General features: G+C 53.1%; 2 protein-coding genes across 2 annotated transcripts in view; one reads left to right on the forward strand and one right to left on the reverse strand.

The window, feature by feature from the left end:
* The window catches only part of Znf507 (zinc finger protein 507), a 32,343-nt gene extending 20,680 nt beyond the window's left edge, over window positions 1-11,663 (reverse strand). The window contains exons 1-3 of the mRNA XM_005081767.4: window positions 11,561-11,663; window positions 8,760-8,833; window positions 1,336-3,428 (exon numbers count right to left, since the gene is read on the reverse strand). Coding sequence (XP_005081824.1) covers window positions 1,336-3,426 — 2,091 coding nt within the window. The 5' untranslated portion in view covers window positions 3,427-3,428; window positions 8,760-8,833; window positions 11,561-11,663. The remainder of the gene's footprint in view (window positions 1-1,335; window positions 3,429-8,759; window positions 8,834-11,560) is intronic.
* LOC121135979 (translation initiation factor IF-2-like) lies at window positions 8,255-18,277 on the forward strand. The gene is made up of 4 exons (XM_040735448.1): window positions 8,255-8,260; window positions 11,359-11,778; window positions 17,089-17,268; window positions 17,493-18,277. The coding sequence occupies exons 1-4, from the start codon at window positions 8,255-8,257 to the stop codon at window positions 17,658-17,660; spliced, it is 774 nt and encodes a 257-aa protein (XP_040591382.1). The 3' UTR covers window positions 17,661-18,277.
* The last annotated feature ends 6,992 nt before the right edge of the window (window positions 18,278-25,269 follow it).

Here is a 25,269-nt window from a genome sequence, read left to right on the forward strand (position 1 = left end):
TGCCGAGCGAGTTCCAGGACAGCCTCCAAAGCCACAGAGAAACCCTGTCTCGAAAAACCAAAAAAAAAAAAAAAAAAAAAAAAAAAAAAAAGAAAAGAAAAGAAAAGACAGACACTAGGTGACTGCAATCTCCTACACAAGCCCATCACTCTCTTTCAGGTCTCCCAACAGTACACAAGCCCATCACTCTCTTCCAGGTCTGTCTTGGGAGGTGTTCACACCCAGCGTGGCGCGTGCCTCCCACATGGTCGGCAGGCTACAGACTAAGGAGCACGCGGTAAGGGGATAACTGGACATGCCTGCAAACAGAAACTTCACCAGCAACCACAGGCTTTGTTAACTTCTGCCTTCTGACACCAGCTACACATGCTACAGAAACCAGTCCCACCCCAAACCAGGAGGTCAGAGGCAGCAAAGCAACTCTGGATACTTCTAGAACTTGTTACCGTAACCTCTCTAAATGTGCTATTTGGAATTTCATGAGTGTAATCCAAGCTCCAATGAACCTCAGACAGAAGCAACTTTTGATCCTTTTTTTAAAAATTCGCCACCTGGACCCCCAGCTGTAGGTAATCTGTGAGACAGTTTATACCCAGCTGGCCAACAAAAACCCGTTTTCAATGCCTGGCACCCTGAAGGAGAGCTAAGTCAACAAGGACCCCAGGATCGACTGCAGGTACCCTCTACAAAGGGTAGTAACATTTTATACCGGCCTCTGGCTCCATACGTAGATAAACATCTGACTTGAATATCCACCTGAGTCCATTTATGTGGGGGCAGAGCCCTGTGATCTCAGCACACAAGAGCGAGCTTGAAAAAGACTGCAAATTCGAGTGCTGCCTGGGACATTCAGCAAGACTCACAAGACCAAGGGCTGGGGATGTGCTCCTGCAGCCAAGCACGTGCCAGGCGGGTGTGGGGTGCTGGGCGGATCCCCAGCAGATAAAGAGCTCTGCTTCTACGGTAAACCTCACTGCCCACTTCCTTCTGCAGTGACACAAACCACCTCTGCTGATCGTGTGGCAGCTGGTATAGCGCGTTGTGTAAAATGTGTGCCTATCAGCCCACTCTACATTCCTTTAGGAGTGAAAACCAGTGCCTAAAACACACACATGAAAACGCACACAACAGAACAGGCACTGAAGCTACAAAGGAGGCGGCTTCTGGATGGCGACTGTGCAGACCTCGCTCTCAGACCCATCTTCAAGGTTCATTTGTTGGGGGTGTCGCTGGGCCATCACCCAACTCCCCCTGGAACTCGTTTTCTTGACACACAAAAGGAGGTGGCTGGGCTACATCTACAGAGCCCCTGGATCCGCCACCGTGGCCGCTCACCTTGTAATGGAAAGACTCTTTGCACTGCTTACACTGGTGAACCCTGGCTTTGCAGTGGTTGATCATGTGGCCCTGCAGGTCTTTGCTGTTGTCCGCTATGTGCTCGCAGATGGGGCACTGGTAAGGCTGCCTCTGCCGATGCACACGCAGGTGCTGCTTGATGTAGCCCCTGTTGCCGCTCGAGTAGTGGCACAGGCGGCAGCGGTAGGGCCGCTCGGCATCTGGGATGTACTCCACCACGCTGGACCCTAACAAACCGCCATCGCTGTTGGGCTGACACTGGGCGTTGTCCTGCAACTCTTTCAAAATGTCGTCATCTGACGCGTTCTGGTCTGTCCTTTCCCTCAGTTTCTCTATTACTGTAAGAAGGGACATGCTGATGCCGGTCTTAACTCGCCCATCTGACAATTCCTGCCTCCCCTCGGGGAGGGCTACCACAGCGGAACTGCTCTGGTTAAAGCTCGCCACTCCATCTGAAGAGTTCTTAAGAGGAGACACGAGTTTTTTTGAGTATGCTGCCAAGGGACCACTGACCTGCCTTTGTCCAGTGTCTGGATCTAAAAGGTTTCTGTCCCCATAGTGGCTAAGGCCTGCTCTCGTTAGTTCAGCAGCTCTTATGGGCATGGTGACAAGGGCTTCTGCAGCTAAGGAGTGCAGCCTGAGAGACTCCGAGTTTGTCCTTCTCCGTCCTGGTGGGGCGTTCTCATCAGCAGCCAGGCCCTTACTTGGCTCGCTGTCTTTCTTGTCTGCGCTGCTCCAGCCGATGAGCAGCCCCCCAATATCAACAGTACATTTATCGGCGTGGCACGTATCTCCTGCTCCTCCACGGCCGGTCTGCGCATCGGCAGGCCTCAGGCTCTTCCCCTCTTCCATCTCAGCATCCATGAGGAAATGTTTTGGCGGGAGGGTTTCTTCCGCACTCGGCAAACGCTCCACAATGACGTTCACGTGACCTTTTCTGTTTGGGCTGCTGCTAATGATTTTCTGTGCCGACGAGAGCAAACTATCAGCAAACAGAGTCTCCTCAGAATCAGACATCACCTCCAGCATTTCTTCCTCGTTAGAGTCCAGGGTGACTGACTGGCTTAGGTGGACTCCCTCCACGGTGCTCTCCTCTAAGGGAGATGGGGAGGACAGTGGCTCAGGGCTGCAGATCTGTACTTGGACAGACGGCCCATTGTGGATGCTCAGCTCGCTGTCCCCTATAGCAATGACAACGGCGTCGACCCCACCGGGTGCGGCCGACACTGAAGAAGCCAGGAGGCCCAAGGGCTCACTCTCATTCTCAAAGACTGGATAGGAGCAGTTAGCGTCACCCGCATGCTTCCAAGCGTGCGTCTTCAACATCCGCTGCTGGCCGCAGGTGTAACTACAGAACAGGCAGCGGTACATGCCGTACTGCTCGTAGGCATACCACTTCCTCCTGCCCAGCTCCGCCCCGGCTGCGCTTTGGACAGCCCGGGCCTGTGAAGTGCCCATGCTCACTGGGACATCGACCCCGGCCTGGCTCTTTCTGTCTGGGGCTCCCTGGCAGGAGAAGGCGGGCTGACTGCGGCCGCTGGCGCCGTTTTCGTGCTCGCTCACCACGTGAGCCTCGAGCTCCTGCTGGCTTCTGGAGGTGACGTGGCACTCCGAGCACATGAGCATCACGTCACCCTGCTGCCCATGCTGCCTGATGTGCTCTTTCAACACAGAGAAGGATGACGACAGGAACTTACACAGGCTACACTGGTAGAACATAGCCTTCCCATCATTCGAGGCAACGGAGTCTGGAGTGGGACTTGCTTGTGACATCTCAGCGGCAGGGGACTCGGCTGTCTTAGTTGGAATCTCACAGTGCTCTGGGGTTTCAAGAGAGGGTGGCGTCACACTTGGGCACGGGCGCTTTTTCCCAATCAGAAGACATTTTTGTGACTTTTCATGCCCCACTATCTTGCTTAGCTTCTGGATGACATGGACCAAAGGATCCGCGTTGGCTTTTCTTTGTTCGTCACCCTGTGAGGCAGGGCTGAGGACTCCTGCAGCAGTTACCACAGCCTCCTGCTCTCCAGTCTCTGGCACCAACACGGCAGTGCTGCTTCTTTCTTCCATATCTAGGGACAGTGCACAGCAGAGAGCTTGGGTTATGGGATAATCACATGCACGTAATGCAGAAAACCAACATCGACTCTGGTGTCTCACTACCATCCTCTAAGTTGGGAGGTCCCCGATACAGACCTAAACAGTTCAGAATTCCACTCTGAAATGCAATCTCCTAGAGCGGTGGTTCTCATCTTCCCAGTGCTGTGACTTTTTAATACAGTTCCTCAGGTTCTGGTGACCCACAACCATACTTTTTTTTGTTGCTACTTCATAACTGTCATTTTGCTACTGTTATGAATCGTTTTGCAAATATTTTCAGAGATAGAGGTTTGCCAAAGGGGTCATGACCCAGAGGCTAAGAGCCACTGTCCTAGAGACAGATGGAGACCTTGAGCTCCTTGGGAATGACTTTAACACCTTTATCCTGCATCCCCACCCTGCTTTGCCTCTCTCCTGAAATTCTAGAATGAAAGAGACACCGATTCTTTGAAGAAACACGGCCAACCTTAGGGCCTTCAGAGTCACCTCAAGCTACTGGGAACCATCAGTGCGTGGAAGCCAACATGATATGATACAACTCTAGGTAAGCTATTTCTTATGCCAAATTTTAACTGTAGATAATGGAATCACAGTTACGGTCGAATGTTTGAACTTCTGAGAATACATTCATCTTAACCCACTCTAAAGAACCCTGAATTTTGGGAAGTACTATGCAAATGAACAAGTGAGAACAAGGCTCCACTTCCTCCTCTCTCCTCTCTTATGGTCCACCAGATAAACCACAAACTATGCTGTGGCTTCCTAGAGGTCACCTCAGTGGTCAGCTGTTCCTCATTCCCAGCCATGCTTCTCCTTCCTGAACAGGGAAGGGGACAGCGAGAGAACACGCCGTCACTCCAGTTCTGGTTCAGCTCCAGAAAGAAGGAGGGTAAGGAGTTATTAGGCTTGAATAATGCAGCAAGGCAGGGAACTTTGCAAGCACAGCACACTCCACAATCACACTCCCTCTAGGCCTCTGAATATTCTTTATACTTCCTGGCAGCCCTCTCACTTCAGACATTTCCTTTGACTTAAAGTGAGATTATTTTGTTGACTTGGATCACATTTTTAAGTTTAGGCTCTTTTCCAGCAATAAGTTTTGTTTTTCCACATTTTAGGTACATTCACAACATTCAATAAATGCCAGAACGATTTTCAGCACCACAAGCTATAGACCAAAAACTAGGCACCAATCTTAAATTCCAGTAACAGACTTTGCTCTTCTCCCCACATGGCTGAATTCTGCATAAGGTCCTTTAGCTCCCAGCCCTGATCACACCTAACCCATCGGGCAGGCCCCACCCACCCCAGGGTCACACCTAACCCATCGGGCAGGCCCCACCCACCCCAGGGTCACACCTAACCCATCGGGCAGGCCCCACCCACCCCAGGGTCACACCTAACCCATCGGGCAGGCTCCCCCCTCCCCACCAGGGTCACACCTAACCCATCAGGCAGGCTCCACCCACCCCCAGGGTCACACCTAACCCATCGGGCAGGCTCCAGTGTTCCCGACCTGCACCTGCACCTCGGGTCTGCCCATCTCAGCCTCTGTCCTCTCCATGTCCCACTCTTTCCAGCATGGACCTCCTTCGTCTAGGTCCATGTACGCAGATGTCTCATCCTAAAAGCTAACACCCGCTTTTCTTCTAGAACCAGCCTGGAACAGCCATCTAATGGAGGGTGTATTCCAGAGCCATAACAGAGCCACCTCAGCTCTGCAAACACCCCTTGGAACATTTGTCTTTTTGTTATCCTCAGGAAGAACAAATCTTTCTAGACTTCTACACCAAAGTTGCAGCTGCTACAGAAGAGACTCATAGAGAACAATGTTGTTCTTCAGGAAAAAACAGAAAGCCCTGTCTGTGGCTTCTCAGACACCTCTCACGGTCTCAAGAGCCCCGTTTTCAGTGGGCTCAGTGGGTAAAGGGCTTGCTGCAAGCATGACGGCCTGAGTCTGAGTTCCCAGCACCCACATAAAAGCTGGCACTGAGCTGTTACACGAAGACACCTTGTCTTGGCAGGGTAGGGGTAGGCGGACGCTATGGCAATCAAGAGAGGAAGACACCTGACGTGGACCTCTGCCCTCCACCCATGCAAGGGTTACGCACAGACCAGTCCAGACAAAACAAGAATCCAGTGTATTTTGGCGAAAGGGAGCCGTGCTCTTCATGCTCATGCTGATTTCCCTATGGGACCAGAGCTGAAGGATTCTTTTTTTTTTTTTTGGTTTTTATGAGACAGGGTTTCTCTGTATTGTTTTGGAGGCTGTCAGTCCAGCTCGGCCTCGAACTCACAGAGATCCGCCTGCCTCTGCCTCCCGAGTGCTGGGATTAAAGGTGTGTGCCACTACCGCCCGGCAAGCTGAAGGATTCTTGTTGTCATTCAGTTCAACATTAAAGGTATATTAGTTACATACTAAAAGTAGCAAAGCCCACACACATTGGCAGTTTCTTGGCCTGATCCAGCTCTATACTACTGTAAAGCCAAGGTCCCCCTTTATAACAGCCATACAGGGTAACTGATAACCCAGAGAACAGTTTGCTCCACAGACCTCACACCTAGTGTTCCAAAGGTGACTCCTGATTCTCTCTTCTGCTGAATGATCCAATAAGAGGAAGACAGAGCAGTGCAAATTGCTCCCCATGGATAGTTCAGTGTGTTCCTTAGATCAGGAGGAGGAGTTCATCTAAGCTCAAGAAAAAGACTAATACAAAAGAATTTGACACAACACACACTTTCAAAGCTGTGTGTGCTCAGGCATTAAGAGCTAATGGCCACTTGCGGCAGATGCTCCAATTTCCCCAGAACGTTTATGTAAGTATCTCATTTTAGAGGCTGCATACATTTGGGGATAAGTACAGTAAGGCAGCTATCAAACCGATATGACAACATAAAACGCATCAAGAAACACCTGAAAAAACCATTTAGGTCTGCAGGCAAAACCAACAAGCAAGCAGAAACTCATTAGAAGAAAAGTCTGTTAAATAAAAGGTCACATACAGCCCCTAGTAAAGTACACGGGAGAGGAGGTCATTAAAAGCAACTCTTCAATGCCCACAATTTTTCTCTAGACCGTTCATGTAGTCCATGTGTGAGATACACACAGAACCTGTAAATGTGTAGATATGTATTTATACATTATAGATGTCAAGTGAGCTAAACTTCCCTTGACTAGGGAGATGAAAAGAAAGATTCAGCACCCTGCCCCACTGACTCAACTCACAGCCCGGAACACCACCCTTGGACTCAAAGGACTGCAGCAAACAGCTCAAAACAGACAAGCAAACAGAAGGTCAGGGGGGATGGAAGGAGGGTGGGACGGTGGGGACAACTACCTGTTCACTATACTCTTCTTTCTGCTTGTGCAGAGTGTCTATAACAGAAACAGCTGGAAATAAAAATGCCCCCCCCGCCCCGCCCTGGAAAAAAGCAGAGCCACAATCAGGTGTGAGGCGGGAAGCAATGAGGTAGGACAGGAACATTTTACAATCACTCACAGATGGGAGAGACAGGCACGGAGAGGAAGGAACCACAGTACTAAGTGCTAAGTACACAATGGCCCAGTGCCCAGAGGCTGGGAAGGCTCCTCTGGACAGAGCTGGCACAAGGCTTCTGGAAGGGGGCACTGCAGATGTAGCCCCGCGACCTGATCCCTGGTCCTCTGGCTGGGTACTGCCAATGGAGGAGAGCCATGAGGACCAGAGGGCCAGTCCACGTCCTCGCTCCCTACTTCATGTCACCGTGGATTACTGTCTGTTTCTTAACAGGCGGTTCCCAAACGGCTGCTCGCCACAAATCTCTTTCTGGCTTTGATACTGCCCTGCCTTTTCCTGCTGCTCCCACTAAGTCCACCATCCCTGTGAGCTGCCCATACGGAGGAGCCCAGTGCGTGGATTAATACTCTTTGTAAATACCGCCTTCCTGAGCTATCCTGATTTGAGTTGGCTGCTGTTAACAACAGGGTAAGAGCGACAAGAAGGCTGGGGGATGAGGAAGAACCCGCTCCCTGAGTGGCTGAGCGGGAAGGGTCACTAGGCCCCAAGTCTAGAGACGTCAGTCAAGAGGGGCCTCTTGTTTGGAATCACTAGCTGCACCATTAGATCAGAAGATCAAGTCAGCCCAAGTAAACACTCTCTCCTCCCAAACCAGAAATGTTCCACAGTCTCTCAGATCTGTCCTTGACAATAGTAATCCACAGGAAACAGCTTGTAATTAGTGTCTTTCCCAAGAAAAGTGAGCAAGTTCAGTTGTCTTTATTTTCTTAGAATTTATTATTTGGTGTATCTGTGTACCTAATTAGTTCCTTTTAGTTATAGCAATATGACTACAATTCATGTGGGCTCAGGGAAAGGGCTGTAATTTTCCAGGCATATGTGAAGACAGAACAAGATGACGTACACAACATTCTCTTTCAGACTAAGGATTACTCTCACCCACTAGGCAAACAAACAAACAAGAACCCCAAGCTCCCAAAAACAGAAGTGACGGTCAACGAATGTCACACTTTCAGAGTCTCAAAAATTTAAAGTATCTTGATATTTGTTTCGACCAAAAGAAGCCAGGGTTCCTCTCCTCCTCTGAAGTGCTGTGTGACCTGGAGCAAGTTTAGATTGTTCTGAAGTTAATGTGAGGGTAAAGCTGGACAAACTTTTGGAGCATGGAATTACAGACTGACTATTAAAACTAACCTAAAAGCAACTCATACTTTAGACCTTCCTAATGTCAACCATAATTAGTTCAAAATCTTCTAAGCTGAATGTAATAATAGCTACCACGAGAAAAACAAAGTGTAAATATGTCGGTACATGGGTGTCCTGGTCTAGACGATACTCTGACTTAGTGGCTACAACTAAGACCCAGGCCTAAGTGACATCGAGCAGTGCTTTCAGCTTCACTGTGACTTATGACACGCGCAGGCCAGGCAGGGGCTGGAGACCGCTGTCCCCGAGCAGTGGACGCAGGCACGGAGTGGGGCCTTCACCCGTTTCCTGCACCGTCCGTTCCTCTGGTTCCTGGCACCCAGCCCCTGCTCGTGAGGCGGGGTGCAACGGGACACACCTGAGGCTCACGGATGAGAGGTGGCCCCGGGTTGGAGAGCGGCCAGTGGCATTCTCCGACCACGCTTCCTCTGGAACACGGGGCAGGCTCCATCCTCAAGGGGAACGCTGACGAGAGACAGCTCTGCGTGGCAGACAGCAACAAACATCTCCCTGCACTCGATCCCCAGAATTCTTTGCCTCTGGTCACAGCCGTGCCAAGGTCTGTAAGTACGGCAGCTCAGGGAGGCGTAAGCGACTTACCCAGGGTCACATGGCTGGTAGCGGGCAGATCGGTTCCTGAGATTAACGCTGGCTCCTGGATCGGTCTTGACAACCTAGCCGAGGAGGAAAGTAAACAGAATCAAACCTTTCTTTCTTGATGAAACGCAGTAAAGTTATTTTAGCTGGGGAAGAAACTTCCGGTACTTAACATTAAAGAGAAATTTCGGAAGGCTGTTGATGCAATGTAATTTACGTGAGGCGAATTTACATAATTTACTTAACAAGTAGAGGATTTTTGCAGAAGCTAAGACAGAATGAGTCTGGAAACATCTAACAATTGTGTATTTTAAGCCTCCCCCCAACCCACCTTGTAAGTAATTTACTCAGCAAACTGCTGGTTTTACTGACATAATCTCCTAACCAGTATGGAATAATGACATATTGCTATTTTAACTTTCACCGAAATTACAGCCTAATTAGCCAAACACAGTGGGCAGAATGGCAGCAGGAAAAAGATAGGGCGGTGTGGCTTGACCCGCGTGTGCGTGTACACATGTGTGTGCGTGTGTATTTATTTATTTATTTTCCAATGCAGTTTCCTGCCCTGGTCCTTTCCTACGGCTGCTTTAAAAGGATGTGCATCCGGCTGGTGTGGAAAGTTAACTTTCTACGAGGACAGTTAGGTAAAACTAGTCCACACTGCCGGGGCATTCTCCGAGGTTAACTTCCAGCGAGCCCATCCATACACCCAATGGAGACTTCAGGACAGTGGGAGGCGCCAACTCAGGTGGGAGGCGCCAACTCAGAAAGGGTGACAAGCCGGTGACTGAGGGCAGACTGCAGCCCACGGCAGGTGCCTACAAAAGGCTGCTGGGCCCGGACTCATCACCCGGGGCTCGCGGCACTGCAAACAGGGGACTGGGGAGTAGCGGGGACTGAGGAGCAGCGGGGACTGAGGAGCAGCGGGGACTGGGGAGCAGCGGGGACTGGGGAGTAGCAGCGGGGACTGGGGAGTAGCAGTGGGGACTGAGGAGGAGCAGCGGGGACTGAGGAGCAGCGGGGACTGGGGAGGAGCAGCGGGAACTGGGAAGGAGCAGCGGGGACTGGGGAGGAGCAGCGGGAACTGGGGAGCAGCGGGGACTGAGGAGCAGCAGGGACTGGGAAGGAGCAGCGGGGACTGGGGAGCAGCGGGGACTGGGGAGCAGCGGGGACTGAGGAGCAGCGGGGACTGAGGAGCAGCGGGGACTGGGGAGTAGCAGCGGGGACTGGGGAGTAGCAGCGGGGACTGAGGAGGAGCAGCGGGGACTGGGGAGCAGCGGGGACTGAGGAGCAGCGGGGACTGAGGAGCAGCGGGGACTGAGGAGCAGAGGGGACTGAGGAGGAGCAGCGGGGACTGAGGAGGAGCAGCGGGGACTGAGGAGGAGCAGCGGGGACTGAGGAGGAGCAGCGGGGACTGAGGAGGAGCAGCGGGGACTGGGGAGTAGCAGCGGGGACTGGGGAGCAGCGGGGACTGAGGAGGAGCAGCGGGAACTGGGGAGCGGCGGGGACTGAGGAGCAGCGGGGACTGAGGAGCGGCGGGGACTGAGGAGCGGCGGGGACTGAGGAGCAGCAGCGGGGACTGAGGAGGAGCAGCGGGGACTGAGGAGCAGCGGGGACTGAGGAGGAGCAGCGGGGACTGAGGAGCAGCGGGGACTGAGGAGGAGCAGCGGGGACTGAGGAGGAGCAGCGGGGACTGAGGAGGAGCAGCGGGGACTGAGGAGGAGCAGCGGGGACTGGGGAGTAGCAGCGGGGACTGGGGAGCAGCGGGGACTGAGGAGGAGCAGCGGGAACTGGGGAGCGGCGGGGACTGAGGAGCGGCGGGGACTGAGGAGCGGCAGGGACTGAGGAGCAGCGGGGACTGAGGAGCAGCAGCGGGGACTGAGGAGGAGCAGCGGGGACTGAGGAGGAGCAGCGGGGACTGGGGAGCAGCGGGGACTGAGGAGGAGCGGCGGGGAGGGGACTGAGGAGGAGAAGCGGGGACTGAGGAGCAGCGGGGACTGGGGAGTAGCAGCGGGGACTGGGGAGCAGCGGGGACTGAGGAGCAGCGGGGACTGAGGAGCAGCGGGGACTGGGGAGCAGCGGGGACTGGGGAGCAGCGGGGACTGGGGAGGAGCAGCGGGGACTGGGGAGCAGCGGGGACTGGGGAGGAGCAGCGGGGACTGAGGAGCAGCGGGGACTGAGGAGGAGCAGCGGGGACTGAGGAGCAGCGGGGACTGAGGAGGAGCAGCGGGGACTGAGGAGCGGCGGGGACTGAGGAGCGGCGGGGACTGGGGAGCAGCGGGGACTGAGGAGCAGCGGGGACTGAGGAGCAGCGGGGACTGGGGAGCAGCGGGGACTGGGGAGCAGCGGGGACTGGGGAGCAGCGGGGACTGAGGAGCAGCGGGGACTGAGGAGCAGCGGGGACTGGGGAGCAGCGGGGACTGGGGAGCAGCGGGGACTGGGGAGCAGCGGGGACTGGGGAGCAGCGGGGACTGGGGAGCAGCGGGGACTGGGGAGCAGCGGGGCCTGAGGAGCAGCGGGGACTGAGGAGGAGCAGCGGGGACTGGGGAGCAGCGGGGACTGAGGAGCAGCGGGGACTGGGGAGCAGCGGGGCCGGCAGGGAAAGGACGCCGCACTCGAGGCCCCGGAGGGGAAAGGACGCCGCACTCGAGGCCCCGGAGGGGAAAGGACGCCGCACTCGGGGCCCCGGCAGGGGAAAGGACGCCGCACTCGAGGCCCCGGAGGCGGCGGCGGCGTCACCGCGGAGGCCGCACATGGCCCGCGGCGCTCTGCTAGCGGACGGGCGGCCCCGGGCCGGGTACCTGCGGTCGGGCGGCGGGATGCGGCTTCGCGAGCCTCCTCTGGCCGGCCGGGACCTCGCCCTCGTCGTCCTCCCCGCCTCGCTCCCGACTCCGGTCTTTCTTTTGCCCCCCGCCTCTCTCTTTGCCCTCCCCCCGCCCCGCTTCGGCCCCCTCCTCGGCCGACGCTCCAAGATGGCGCCGCCGCCGGGACCGGTCACGTGAGCAGCGGGCCCGGTCAGGTGAGCCTGGAGGCGCGCGGCGGGGGGCGGGGCCCGCGCCGGGGGCGGGGCGGGGAAACCACCGCGAAGCCACGCCCCTCAGGCCTTAGGCCCTGGGCACGTTCCTTGGCATCCAGGCGCCTGTCCGGCCCCAGTCGGGGCGGGGCCACGGCAGAGCCACGCCTCCTCCCTCCCCAGGCCGTAGGCCCTGGGCACGTTCCGTGGCATCCAGGCGCCTGTGCCGCCCCAGTCGGGGCGGGGCCACCGCAAAGCCACGCCTCCTCCGTCTCCCGGCCTTGGGCCCTGGGCCATGGCATCCAGGCTCGCCTTGTGGGTGTAGAACGCAATGAATCTGCCCTGTGGCCTCGACCTACCGGGGCATACTTCATCCCCTCACCTGCCCCATCTTTCTTTCCACCCTTGCGAGGGCGGATCTGCTGGGGCTATTCTTTTTCAAAGGGTTCACCGGGGGCTGGAGAGATGGCTCAGTGGTTGAGGGCGCTCGCTCTTCTTGTAGGAGACCTGGGTTTGGTCCCCAGCACCCATACGGTGGTAAATTACAATTATGTGTGTCTGCAGGTCTGAAACTCTTACCCTCTTCTGGCCTACACACACGCACACACACACACAGTGCAGATAGGCAAACCGTCCACGCACACAAAAGAAACCTCAATATTTTTAGGTCGTCATTTGCTTGCTTTTTTATTGTGTTTGTGGAGGCTTTTGCTGGCCCGAAAGACGGCTTCTGGGTGGGGTGTGTCTATTCTTTTCCTTCCGGTTTGGCGGCAAGCACCTTTACCCCATTGAACCATATATCCTGCCCGGAAGTACTGAGGATTGCACATCCCAGGTGAGGGCTTTTCCTCGGAGCTGCCTTCCCCAGCCCTTTTGAGACAGGTGGCTCAGTCTGGCTTCTTATTCCTCACATAGCCCAGGCAGATACTGAAGCTGTGATCCTCCTGCCTCAGTCCTCCAGGGTAGCCAGGAGTGTAGGTGTGCGGAAAATGCAGTGGCCCTAACCATGTGCAACTCGGGTGTCTGATGGAAGGAATCTCTTTGCTTGAAAACACTTTCTCTTTTTTAAAAAATGTAGTTTAAAATAATAAAAATAAAAATAACCTGCATTCAGTTATTTTTGTGTGAGTGTGCCATAGCCTTTGTTCGGAGGTCAGAGGACAGTTTTCCGGACCTGGCTCTCTGCCTCTACCGTGTAGGTCCCAAGGACTGAACCCCCAAGGTTGCAGCCTTGGCTGAAGGTTCCGTTACCTGCAGAGCCGTCTTGAGACCCCTGAAAGATTTTCAGGGGTTGTAGGGTCTGACTTGGCGAACTTGGCCCTAGGAACTCTGAGTGAGCCGTTTGGCTTGTCATTTGGGTCTGTTTCGTCAGTTGCATACTCTCCTGTGACAAGCCCTCCCTGGTGCTGATACCACGAAATGCAAAGTGCGTGAAGCGATGTCGCCCATCTTCTAAGCAGGGAGGAAGCAGGCGCCTAGGGGATGGCAGGAACCACATGGCCAGGCGCTTGGGTCTGCACTCAGTGGCAGTGGGAGGGGGGCATGCACGGGGGCGTGCACAGGGAGGGGCGTGCGCGGGGGCGGAGCGTCTAAAGATGGCACAGCCAGGACTTGACAGGTGAGCTATCTTTTGGATGTTACCTTGTATATTTAGAAACCAATTCAAGCACTTTAGCTCTTGAGTTACCAGTTACCAAATGAGAGGAAGACCCAGAATACACGCCATAATAATAATAATAATAATGATGATGATGATGATGATGATAATAATGATAATAATAATAATAATAATAATAATAATGTGTACTAGTGTTTAGGTATGGCGCCATCTTGTTGGTTGCATCTCTGGACAACGCCCGTAAGTCGGAGGCTACAGAGATGGTCGAGTGGTTAAGATTGCTTTCTGCTCATGCAGACAGCCTGTTGGTTCTCAGCACTCACGCCAGCCGCATACAGTACCCCGTGTCTCCAGCTCCGGGGGGATCTGGCACCCCTAGATTCCACGGGCAACCTGCACCCACTTGCTCCCCACACATAGCTAAAAATAGTAAAAGTGGGGCTGGAGGGATGGCTCAGCAGGTTAAGAGCGCCGGCTGCTCTTCCAGGGGGTCCCGAGTTCAATTCCCAGCAACCACATGGTGGCTCACAACCGTCTGTCATGAGATCTGGCGCCCTCTTCTGGCCTGCAGGCACACATGCAGGCAGAACACTGAACACTGTATGTATACATAACAAATAAATAATTAAATAAATCTTTAAAGAAATAATAAAAGCAAATCTTTGAAAACAGGTCACCAACCTTTGGTTGTTGGAAAACCAACAAAGTTAGAATTCTGTCTGTTGGTTCACAGACTTCTCTGTCTTTCTCTTTCACTCTTCTCTTCCCTCCCTTCCACCTTTCCCCCTTCCCTGGAATTTCTGATAAACAAACAATCAAACAAACAAAAAGCAACCCCTCCAAGTTTTGTAAGTGCCAATGAGTGACGTCCACTGTAACGTCCATGAACCTGAAAGTTGATGCGAGAGAAATCAGAAATGTCTTGGGTCAAGGGACAGAGCAAAAACATGTTAGAGAAACGGGCTGTGGCTCGGAAATGGAGCTTGCTTCGGGTACACGAGGCCCTGGGTTCCAAATCCCGCGCCAGACTCATCCCCGTCCCCAACAGAGAAAACAGAAGGTTTCCGAGCAAGGCAAAAATGAGCACACTTGGCTTTGTCTGAAGTCCCAGCCGGGCATTCCTGGTATCCACTAGCTTCCCCTCGTCTGTCTTTGGTGCCTTCGGATCAAATGTACCCTAGTGACCTGTGGGTGTGGCCTGTGACTGATGAGTTGTGTGCAGAGTGCATCACCCCTGCACTGGAACTTCTAGAGGCCGGTGCCGCCCCCCTGGGGCCCTCCGTTTGGTTTGATGACCGGCAAGCTTTTGAAACGGCGGCCGCCCTGTCAGTCTGTGTCGTCACAGAGTGACAGTGGGCCCCGGCTGTTTCTCTACACACGGGTATGAGGGCTGCCAGTCCCTGAGGCCTGGGAGCTGTCTGTTACTGCAGCACAGCCTCGCCGTTACCAATGTGCTTGTGGAAGCAGCTGGGAGAGGCGGGGGAAGAAACCACTCCAGGTGGAAAAGATAATAAAAAAGATTCGGAAATAACACCAGTGGGTGGCTGTGCTGCTGCTTCTTCTTCTTCTTCTTCTTCTTCTTCTTCTTCTTCTTCTTCTTCTTCTTCTTCTTCTTCTTTTTTTTTTGGTCCGCTCATTAGTTTTGGTTTTGGCCGTTTGACACATCTGGAGTCATCTGGGAGGAGGAAATAGCAATGGAGAAAGTGTCTCCTTTAGACTGGCCTGCGGGCAAGTCTGTGGGGCTTTTTCTCGATTGATGGTTCACCGGGCAGGGCCCAGTTCCCTATGGGCAGTGTCGTCCCAGGGCAGGCGGGCCTGGGTTCTATAAGACAGCAGGCTCAGTAGGGAGCAAGTCCGTGAGCAGCTCCCCTCCATGGCCTCTGGTTCAGTTCCTGCCCTTGTTTCCCTAGTAACATACGATAAACCAAGTAAACCCCTTTTTCTCCCCTAAGTTGGCTCTGGTTGGTGTTTTACCACAGGAATAGAAACCAAACTAGTACGAAGGCATGAAATGCAAAATCTGATTGAAAATGCAGACAACTTCAAAAAGCCTGGGACACAAAACTTTAGTAGTTACATGTGTGTGTGTGTGCGCGCGTGTGTGCGCGCGAGCACACATATATACATGCATACATATGTACATGTATGTACAGATATGTATATACACCCACTTGTACCCATGTAAATATCTGAGCACACCACACACACACAAATGCATGCATGTGGACACACACACACACACACACACACACACACACGCGCGCGCGCACACACACACACACACACACACACACACACACACTTTTGTGGTGCTGGGGCTGGAGTCCAGGACTCCGTGCCTGCTAGCCAAGTGTTCTGCCACTTAGCTAGGTCACCAGGTCACCCTTTCATTTTTTATTTTGAGACAGGTTCTCCCAGAATTGCCCAGGCTAGCCTTGAACTTACTTCTGTAGCCCAGGCTGAAGTGGAATCTTCTATTCTCCCGTCTCTATTTCTGAGTAGCTGATATTAAAGGCCTGCGTTGATACCACCTTAAAGGCCTGCTTAATATAACATTTTTTTTTCCTTTTTCCTTTTTGTTTTCTTCAAGGCAAGGTTTCTCTGCACAGCCCTAGCTGTAGACCAGGCTGGCCTGGAACTCATAGAAATCCTCCTGCCTCTGCCTTCTGAGTGTTGGGATTAAAGGTGTTGCACCACCGCTGTCCGGTTTATTATAACTTTTCCTAAAACAAAACAAAACAAAGAAACCAAACAACAACCTCCTCCCCTCCCCCCCCAAAAAAAACCAAAATAAAACAAAACAAAACCTCTACGGAATGATTTCAGTAACTATTTTCTAAAGCCGAAGGAATGTGAGGACCCAGGCATCGTTCCGTTGCGGACATCTCAATAAACTCTCCGCACCTTGCACCTGCCACAGGAAGTTTTTTTTTTTAAATCATGATTTAATTAACCAGCCGTTGCAAGGTTTCATGTTGCAGATAGGAAACTTGCTTACTCAATTATCTCGTACTTGTTCAATGGGCTCCGGTGAGCGCTGACCCTGATAGCGGAGTCCATGTCTCCACACAACCTCATCATTCTACTTCGGGCTCCTTAATTAGTTGATAAGGTTAAGGGTCTCACGTCGGCAAGTATCGTGGGTCTGTGTCTTCCAAAGTGACCACGGAGTCGGATACAGCTTTACCCAACCCATATTAAAAGGGGGGGGAGGGAGCGGGACACAAAAGGCAGTTTAGTAGTGCATTGCAAGTTGGTGACTGGCCAGACGCTGAATGAGACACCCAAGCAGTTGGACCCTGAAGGAAGTCTTGTCTCTGGATGGGTGAGACAGCCCAAAGATGCTTGTTGCCAAGCCCGGTGACCCAGAGCAACACGGTGGAAGGGGGTTAGAACCCGTACCTGAACGTGTTCCTCCACCTCTACATGTGTGCCATGGTGTGTGTGTGTGTATGTGTGTGTGTCTGCATGTGAGAACAAGCATACACACAGGAGCAATGAATGAACAAAAGCCTTCCAACCTGTGATACCTCTGAAGGACACCTTGTCTTTGGCAAAAAATAAGATTAGATTAGCCTTCTTGTGGAGGGATCCATCATGTAAGGCTTTTGAACAGGGCGGGGAATTGAATGAGGCAAGTGGCCTGAGTAAGAAATACAGTGATTAAGAATCTCTTTTTTTCTTTCTTTTTGAGCCAGTGTTGGGCCCGGAACTGCAGATCTTCCTGCGTTGGCTTCTCAACTGCTGGGATCACAGACATTTGCGACTGCATCTGGCTGGTAGCAATACGTCTTTATATTGTCTCAAAACAGCGAAAGATTGGGCCTGGAGAGATGCCTCGCGGCTGTGAGCTCTTGCTGCTCTTCTCAAGGACCCAGGTTCGGTTCACAACCACAACCACTGTAACTCCAGACGCTCGCTTTGGCCTCTGAGAGCACCTGGCGTGTATGAGGCACTCTTACACACACACACACACACACACACACACGAGTGCAAAGTCAGCCCGTCTCAGAGGGCTCGGAGGGAGAGGCAGCAGTAGGCTCGGAGGGCGAAGGACACAGTCTGGGTCAGCAATCGCCTCTGACTTTGCTTTCTCTTCCAGGGCGCTGAGCAGATGGGCTCCATCCTCCTGACATTTTTCACCTCTCTTGTAAAGCCGGAAGTTCCATTTATCCTTCCTCCAAGCTTCAGATGTCTAGTCTGCGGAGGTACAGAGTTTAATTACAGGAGGTCCTCTGGGTTCAAAATGGAACTTCATCATGAAGAGTAATGGCGAGTCTTGACTTTATTAATGAATGAAAAGTTTGCTCGATGAGAGTCAAAAGGAATGTACGATTAAAAGACATGATATATTATCATATATCTAGCTGTCAGTAATAAATTAACATTAGCTCTGGATTTTGTACACTGAATATATACCTAGAAATACTTCATAATCATAGTTCGGGTCTCAAGAACCATCGTAAATTATCCACCTGTCCGTCATTCATTCCCCGTAAGAGCCGCCGACCCCTGTTACCAATGCAGCGTACTGGCATCTGGAGTCGCTGGTGCTGGGGTCAGGAAGCTGGCTCGGTGGGTTAAAAGTGTTTTCCGTGCAAGTGCAAGGACCAGAGGTTGAGTCCCTAGGACTCACAAGAAGCTGGACACCCAGTGTGGTGAGTGTCTGCGATTCCCAGCACGAGGCGCAAACAGGAGAGCCTCTAGAGCATCACAGGCCAGCAAGAGGCCCCGTCTCACGTGACGTGGAAGGCAGCGCCCTTGACATCTGTACCTGCGCCGCGGTGCAGGTGTGTCTACATTGATGTTTGCACACGAGGCACATGCACGTGACACACATGTGCAAACGCACAAAAGTACAAATAAATAAAAGCCATGCAAGCTCTAGTGTTGTGAGTTCTACCTGAGTTCTTCCTGTCCACACTCCCTTTTGTTTTTTTTTTTTCTTGAGACAGCGTCTCCACGTTGCCCAGCCTGACCTTGGACCTTGATCCTTGTGACGGGATGACAGGGGCAAGCTGGCATGCCTGGCTTTAACCTATTCTCAAAATAATTACTTTAAAAAAATGTATGTGTGTGAGTGTTTTGCCCACATGTATGTCTATATAGCATGTACATGTCTGGTGACTGTAGAGGCCAGAAGAGGGGGTCTGATACCCTGGAAATGAGCCACAGATGGTTGGGAGCCACCAGGTAGGTGCTGGGGACCAAACCTGGGTCCTCTGCAAGCATACTCCGCAGCCAGTGTTCTTAACGACCCAGCCATCGCCCCAGCCCCTCGGCTCATTTCCCCCGAGGTCCGAAGTCAAGCAGCTGAATATGCAGCAGCCGTCCTTGGCCAGGGAAAAACGAGGGGGACGGGGCAGAGACAATTGCTCTAGCTGTTGTGGGTCTGGCTTAAGTTTCAGCCCAGCTGTTTCCATGCTAATTCGTTTTTAAAAAGTTTTCCCCTGGGGAACCCCATCATAATAAGCAGAGAGGCTGTGTCATCAAGGCTGAGGTGGGACTTAGTTAGTATAGAGTGCTCCTTGATGAGAAGCTCTGCCTCTTCCGTCTCTAGGATCTGGGCTGGAGGGCATGAATTTGGGGTGAGAGAGGCCTCACTGGACAATGGCCTGGGCTCTATTACTAGCATTTAAAAAAGAAGAAGAAGAAGGAGAAGGAGGAGGAGGAGGAGGAGGAGGAGGGAGGAGGAGGAGAAGGAGAAGAAGAGGAAGAGGAAGAAGAAGAAGAAGAGGAAGAGGAAGAGGAAGAAGAGGAAGAAGAAGAAGAAGAAGAAGAAGAAGAAGAAGAAGAAGAAGAAGAAGAAGAAGAAGAAGAAGAAGAAGAAGATATTTGAAAAGGTTACCATAAGTCCTCCAGTACCGGCGAGGTGGCCACGGTAGGATGGTGAGCTAGAGGCAAAAAAAAAAAAAAAAAAAAAAAAAAAAAAGGCAGCAACAACAGGGACACCTAGTGGCCTATCTTGGATGTGCAGTTATGCCACCAGGCGCTCCAGTGGGAAGGGAACAAACTGTTTTCCCCTGTCCGGCTAGCCCAAGGCACAGGCGTGACCTTGGGTCCTTGGGTCGATCCAGGAGTCCGGCTTCCGGCAGCGATTCCCCGAATGCACGATGCTGTGCCGCGGGGATCCAGGAAACAGCATCAGGCTGGGAGTAGGGGATGACAGGAGGCTCCTTGTAGTCGAGTCCGCACATGCCATAGACTTGGGGCAGCAGCAGCAGGAGGCATGGGGAGGAGGGCTGCCCGATGGAGCGGGGAGCAAGCCTCAGCCAGACCGTCTCTCTGCCTCGACGCAGACTGGCTATTGGCAATTTCTGAGCAATTTTCAGTCGTCTCTGTCAATAAAGCCACTCTCCTCTCTGCCCGGGGAACGAAAATGAGATTCTGAGGTCTCCAAAAGGACTGTCTCCTTTTGCCACTTTATCTGACTAGGAGCCCAGCTGAGATGAGATGGGAGCTATTTGCTATTGCCCCCCCCCCCCCGTCACCGTTGATGGGTGTTAGCACCCGCTTCCTTCCGAGGAGGGTTGTAATAGGACACTGCTAAATTCTTCCTGGGGAAGGAGCGCTTTCCGGAGAGACCTTTATTGATGAGGGTGGCAGAGAAAGAAAATGAAGTGTGGGAGGTGGAGAAAGACACTAACGTTAGAGGTAACTGTCTATCACACCCAGGGAGTCTTGCTGATGGGGCAATCCCGGGCTTCAAAATATGCCATTTGTTATTTTGACGGCTCTTCTCAACGCGGTAGGCCAGGTAGGAGGAGCCAGCAGCAGCAGCACCCGCCAGCAGCCACCAGCACGGACTTCCGATTCTCGCTTCTTCCGGCGACTAACAAAGCTGGTATCAGCCTTCCTGGCTCTTAGGGGGAGCCGAGGAGGAGGGTTGTAAGTTTGAGGCTGGCCCGGGCCACATAATGAGACCCTGTTTTAAAATGAAGAAGACCAAATGGATTATCAAGCCAGGTAGGGCAGGCCTGGGATCCCTAGTAATCAAAAGCCTGAGGCAGGAGGACTCCAAGTTCAAGACCAACCTGGACAACGTATCGAGACTTGTCCCAAGGGGTGGAGATGGGGATATAGTTTAGCAGCAGAATGCTTGCTTAGCCTTTGGGAGGCTCTCCAGGATTGAAACCAAACCAAACCAAACCAAGGAGCCACAACCAACACACACACACACACACACACACACACACACACACACACACACACACACGGCAAGTAGCCTTTAGGGCCTCTGCGTGCATGTCTTCATACACCATGAAAAAGCAAGTCTGGGGAGCACTGGGGAAGGAGGAGAGATGCATGCTCAGAACCAGACGCGCAGGTAGCTTCAGGGTTTTTGTGAGGAGGTGACCAGGCCCCCGGGACATCATCTCGCCCCCTTTCTCCTTCGGCTCCTGGCTCAGAGTCACCTTCAGGAATGACCTTGTGGTCGGCTCTCGGTAGCAAGCCTCAAAAAAAGTAGGCCGTCATCTCAGGGGCTGGAGAGAGCAGCTCAGCTGTTGGGAGCACCGGCTGCTCTTCCGGAGGAGGATCCTGGTTAGATTCTCAGCACCCTCGTGGTGGCTCACAACCGTCTGTGACTCCAGCACCCCGTGGGGGGGGCGGATCCCACGCCTTCTTCTGGCCTCCTTGGGCACGGACGGCGTGCACACCGGTAAGCAGAAATACATGCAAGGCACCCCCACACATAAAAACTAAAACTAAAACTTTCGGGACACTGGGTGTAGGTGACAACAACAGACCAGCGTGACTTCGGGTGCGATTGAATGCTGGAGAGTCCTCTGACTGGCACGGGGCGGCGGGGGCGGGGGCGGGGGCTTGGTGTAGGCGCAACGGGGCAGCTGGAAAAGCATCTTGGAGCTGCGGCTGAGCCAGGTGGAAAACATCCCGGGCGGGGATGGGAATAGGGTGGGGCTCTGCAGGTGGAGGGCTCCGCGCCTGGGGCTCTGCCATGCTTCTTCACACATCTGTATGTGAGCTGCTCTGTCATCAGTCACAGGTGCTGTTGCTGCCTCGGCATCTGTCAGCCCTGGTGGGACTGAGCTCCCACTAGGCTCCGGGAGCCTGCCAGTCCTGTTCATTGATATTTCCCCTGGCTGAGGCGATGGAATAAAACAGCGATTTCACTTAGCGCGCACGCGCACACACGCACGCACGCTCCGAGGTGTGGATTCAGCTAGAGGAGGCACTAAACAGCAGCCTTTTGGAGCTGGGTAGGGTGGGGGCATGCCTGTGATGCTACCAGCTGGGGGAGTGAGGCAGGAGGATTGCAGAGTTTGAGGCCAGCCTAGGCTGCCCAGTGAGACTTCGTCTCAGTGAACTAATACGGGCCACAAAGAAAGTATTCCGGGAGAGGGTTGGCTTAGGAGAGAGAACTAAGCTGTCATGCAGTTAGGACCCAGGCATCGGTCTTAGTGATGGCTTGAGAGTTCTAAGAGTCCACCTGTGGGCTGGGTTTTGCCCTTAGTTTCAGAATCTTCTAGTTAGTGCCTGCTAGCTGTGTGACTTAGTGTTTTACTTAACCCCTCTGTGCCTCGTTTTATCACAGTGTGGGGATCGTGTTGTTAAAAAGTCTAAAGGGGGACTGGAGAGGCCGCTCAGCAATTAAGAGCACCGGCTGTTTTTCCAGAGGAGTGGGGTTCAATTCCTAGCACCCACTTGGTAGCTCACAACTGTCTTGACTCCAGTTCCATGGGATCCAACACCCTCGCCTGGCCTCCTTGGGTGCTTTAAGCGCATGGGCGCACATCCACATATGCAGGCAAAACCCCAGTCACCCTAAAAAAGCTTAAAGGACATAATGTATATGAGGCACCAATGTGACTGATCGATGGAAAGCGATCAATAAATAGAATATTTGTAAAAGATTCAGAGCTGGTCAGCCCCTCTGCTCCTTTGGCTCACCCTGGGCGGGAAGCTTTAGTGTGTCGTGCACGCCAACGACAGACCATCGGTGGGCACAGGGAAGAGAGGAAGAGGGTGGGGTCACCCAGCCACCCTACCCACTGCCCGCCCTTGACTTAGAGTTGCCGTGTGAGCTCCAGAGCGAAGTCACAACATGGCCACGCCGGGGCTCGGCCTGTCTCTCCTACGCAGTTGGCAACTGAGCGCACCCTCACACCCTGCGGTTTAGATACGTTTGTTTAAGGAGTCCTGAAGCCTTTGGACCCGACACTGACGTGTTGCAAGCGAATAGAATTTGCATGATTTAAGTGGCTCACCCGGATCCACACCGCTCCGGTTTGATATCTCATCAGCGGCAAATGACATCGACGGGTTGGTTTCCTCCAGGCTTCGCCCAAGATGTCTGCTGTCTGTTTGGAAGAGGGAGCGCACTAACACATCCCCTACGCAGAGAACGTCAGCGAAGAGTGCGTGAACTTGGTTGGTAGCCAGGGTGACACTCAGGGATCAGTGGAAGGAAAGTGGCCTCAGCTGTCACCTAAGAACAGGGCTCCCTTTCCACAGTGACAGCATTGCCTACTGCTCTTGCCTCCCTTTGACCCGTAAGTCAGCTACATGGCACACTTCGTATTCTGTTTGATCCAAGCCCATTCTACCAGATGGAAGGATCCATCTTCCCTGTGTGGAACGGGGCCAGGCCTTGGCTTCTAGATTCTTCTCTCTCTGTCTCTCTGTCTCTCTCTGTCTCTGTCTCTCTCTGTCTCTGTCTCTCTCTCTCTGTCTCTCTCTCTCTCTGTCTCTCTCTCTCTGTCTCTCTCTCTCTCTGTCTCTCTCTCTCTCTGTGTATGTGTCCGTCCGTCCATTCTACTGTTTAGATGTGAGTAAGGGAGGCTTGGAAGGACACACACACATAGGTCCAGTCCATGAAAAAAAACACGTAGGGTTTATTTAAATTGTTCCAAACACAGGCGGGAAAGATGACTCAGTGGTGAAGAGCACTGGCTGCTGGTCCAGAGGATGCTGGGTCCCATTCCCAGTATCCACATGGTGTCTTACAACTGTCCTCTGCAACTCCGGTTCTAGGGGATCCTACCCCCTCTTCAGGCCTCTGTGTATACCGTGTGGTACTTGTGTGGTACATTGGGAGGCAAGACACTCATGCACACAATAAGAAAAATTGCAAAAAAAAAAACCTTTAGAAAGTGTTTCAAACTTGCATGCTGATAAGAAACTAAGTATTAATGAAAGCGTATGGGAGTGCGCTGGGGAAAGCGCACAAATAGTCAGACTGCCTAAGGTCCCTCCTCCAAGCAGGGAAATTCTGTGATCTTTGTGCAGAGCAAAATAAGCACCCCGCCATGTGGGCACCTAGTAATGCTGGCACCAGCACCAGGAACACTGTCTTTCCGTGTGTTAGTGGAAGGCGGCAATGTGAAGTAGGGTCCAGCTCCTTGGGTGACGGAATCGACCCCCTGGTGCTGACCTGCCGTGTGCTTCATTTCCCACTGGTTTTCGAAAGCCCTGCGGGTAGAGGTGGGTAGTTAAGCCTGGCCTAACATGCCTCTCTCAGGATGTGTTCCCTGAATGCCATTCTCTCTGGTTTCCACTGATTTTATTTTTATTATGTGCATATGCATAGGTCTGTGTGTGTGTGTGTGTGTGTGTGTGTGTGTGTGTGTGTGTGTGTGTGTGCACGCACATGTGAGCGCAGGTGCCGTGGGGGCCAGAAGAGGGCGACAGATAGCCACCTGGAGCTGGAGTTGCAGGTTAACTGAGCGGCCTGATGTTGGGTGCTGGGAAATAAGCTGTGGTCACTTACGAGCCATCTCTGTCCCCTTCTCTGATTGTTTTAAGAGGACTGCGGGATCCTTTTCGTTTTGACCTTGCTGTTACAAGGCTTCTCTTTGTGATCTCCTTTGTCTATTTTTTCCCCCAGTTTCCTGCTATGGCAAGTAGAACACAGAGGTCTGACACCCAGAGAGCTGTCGATTTAACCTGTAGGTTGTCATGTGTGCTAGCCCGTGTTGAGCTTCCTGTTGCTGCCACAAATACCTGAGATTAACTCAAGCTTTGCTTCCTTGGCTCGTGGCTTCCTGACCCCTGTTGCTTTGGGCCTGAAGCCAAAACAGGAGGACATTGTGATAAGAACATGTGACGGGCCAGGGGCCAGGTCGGCTTGCCTTGTGGTAACTGAGAAGTGCAGAGAAATAAGAAGGGGGGGTCTTGGGTTGGGAACCTAGTGCCTGTTTTGAGGACTGTTGTCATCACCCCATTTCTTCCCATTAGTATCCTGCTCTAGCTCCTGAAGTCTCCACCGCCTCCCCCGTATGCGGGGGCTTCTGGGGGGGGCAGCGTATGCAAATTACAGCGATAGCCCTCCAGTCTCTCCCTTTCTGAAAGGGCCCAAGGATCTCCAGATGGAATCCTTTTAGGCCCAGCCTGATGTCTCCGGTGCTGCCCCTGCCTCGGCTCCATCAACGATGTCTGCCTGCGGTGTTTTGAAAGAGAAAACGCCTCCCCCCAGGGAGTGGCACCCTTAGGGAGGTGTGGCCTTGTCGGAGTAGGTGTGGCCTTGTTGGAGGAAGCCTGTCACTGTCTGGGGGTGGGCTCCGAGTTCTCCTACTTGCCCAGTGTGGCACACGGTCGCTTGCACTGCCTTCAGATGTAGACTTCTCACCGCGTCTCCCTGCACGCCACGCCATGAGGATGATGGACCAGAAAACTGTGAAGCCAGTCCCGATTAAATGTTTTCCTTCATAAGAGCTGTGGTCCGGGAGAGCACAGCATCTCCTCGCCTGGGCAGCACAGCAAAGCTGACCCTGCCGGCGGGGGTGCAGACCAGCCAGGCGGGTGGGTGTGAGGGCGGGAGAGCTGCCCCACCCCCTCTCTTCGCCTGCCCTCCCCTCCGCCCCTTGCCAGGCGGGTCTCTGTGAGTTCGAGGCCAGCCTGGTCTACAGAGAGAGTTCCTG

The sequence above is a fragment of the Mesocricetus auratus genome, unplaced genomic scaffold (genome assembly GCF_017639785.1).
Source record: "Mesocricetus auratus isolate SY011 unplaced genomic scaffold, BCM_Maur_2.0 Super-Scaffold_100046, whole genome shotgun sequence".
Lineage (NCBI taxonomy): Eukaryota > Metazoa > Chordata > Mammalia > Rodentia > Cricetidae > Mesocricetus > Mesocricetus auratus.

Bases quoted from the DNA above. Each gene is read 5' to 3' on its own strand.
- LOC121135979 (XM_040735448.1), top strand. The intron at 11,779-17,088 runs GTGAGCCTGGAG...TTTTTGAGCCAG, and splicing joins TGAGCAGCGGGCCCGGTCAG to TGTTGGGCCCGGAACTGCAG. The intron at 17,269-17,492 runs GTTCGGTTCACA...TTTCTCTTCCAG, and splicing joins TGCTCTTCTCAAGGACCCAG to GGCGCTGAGCAGATGGGCTC.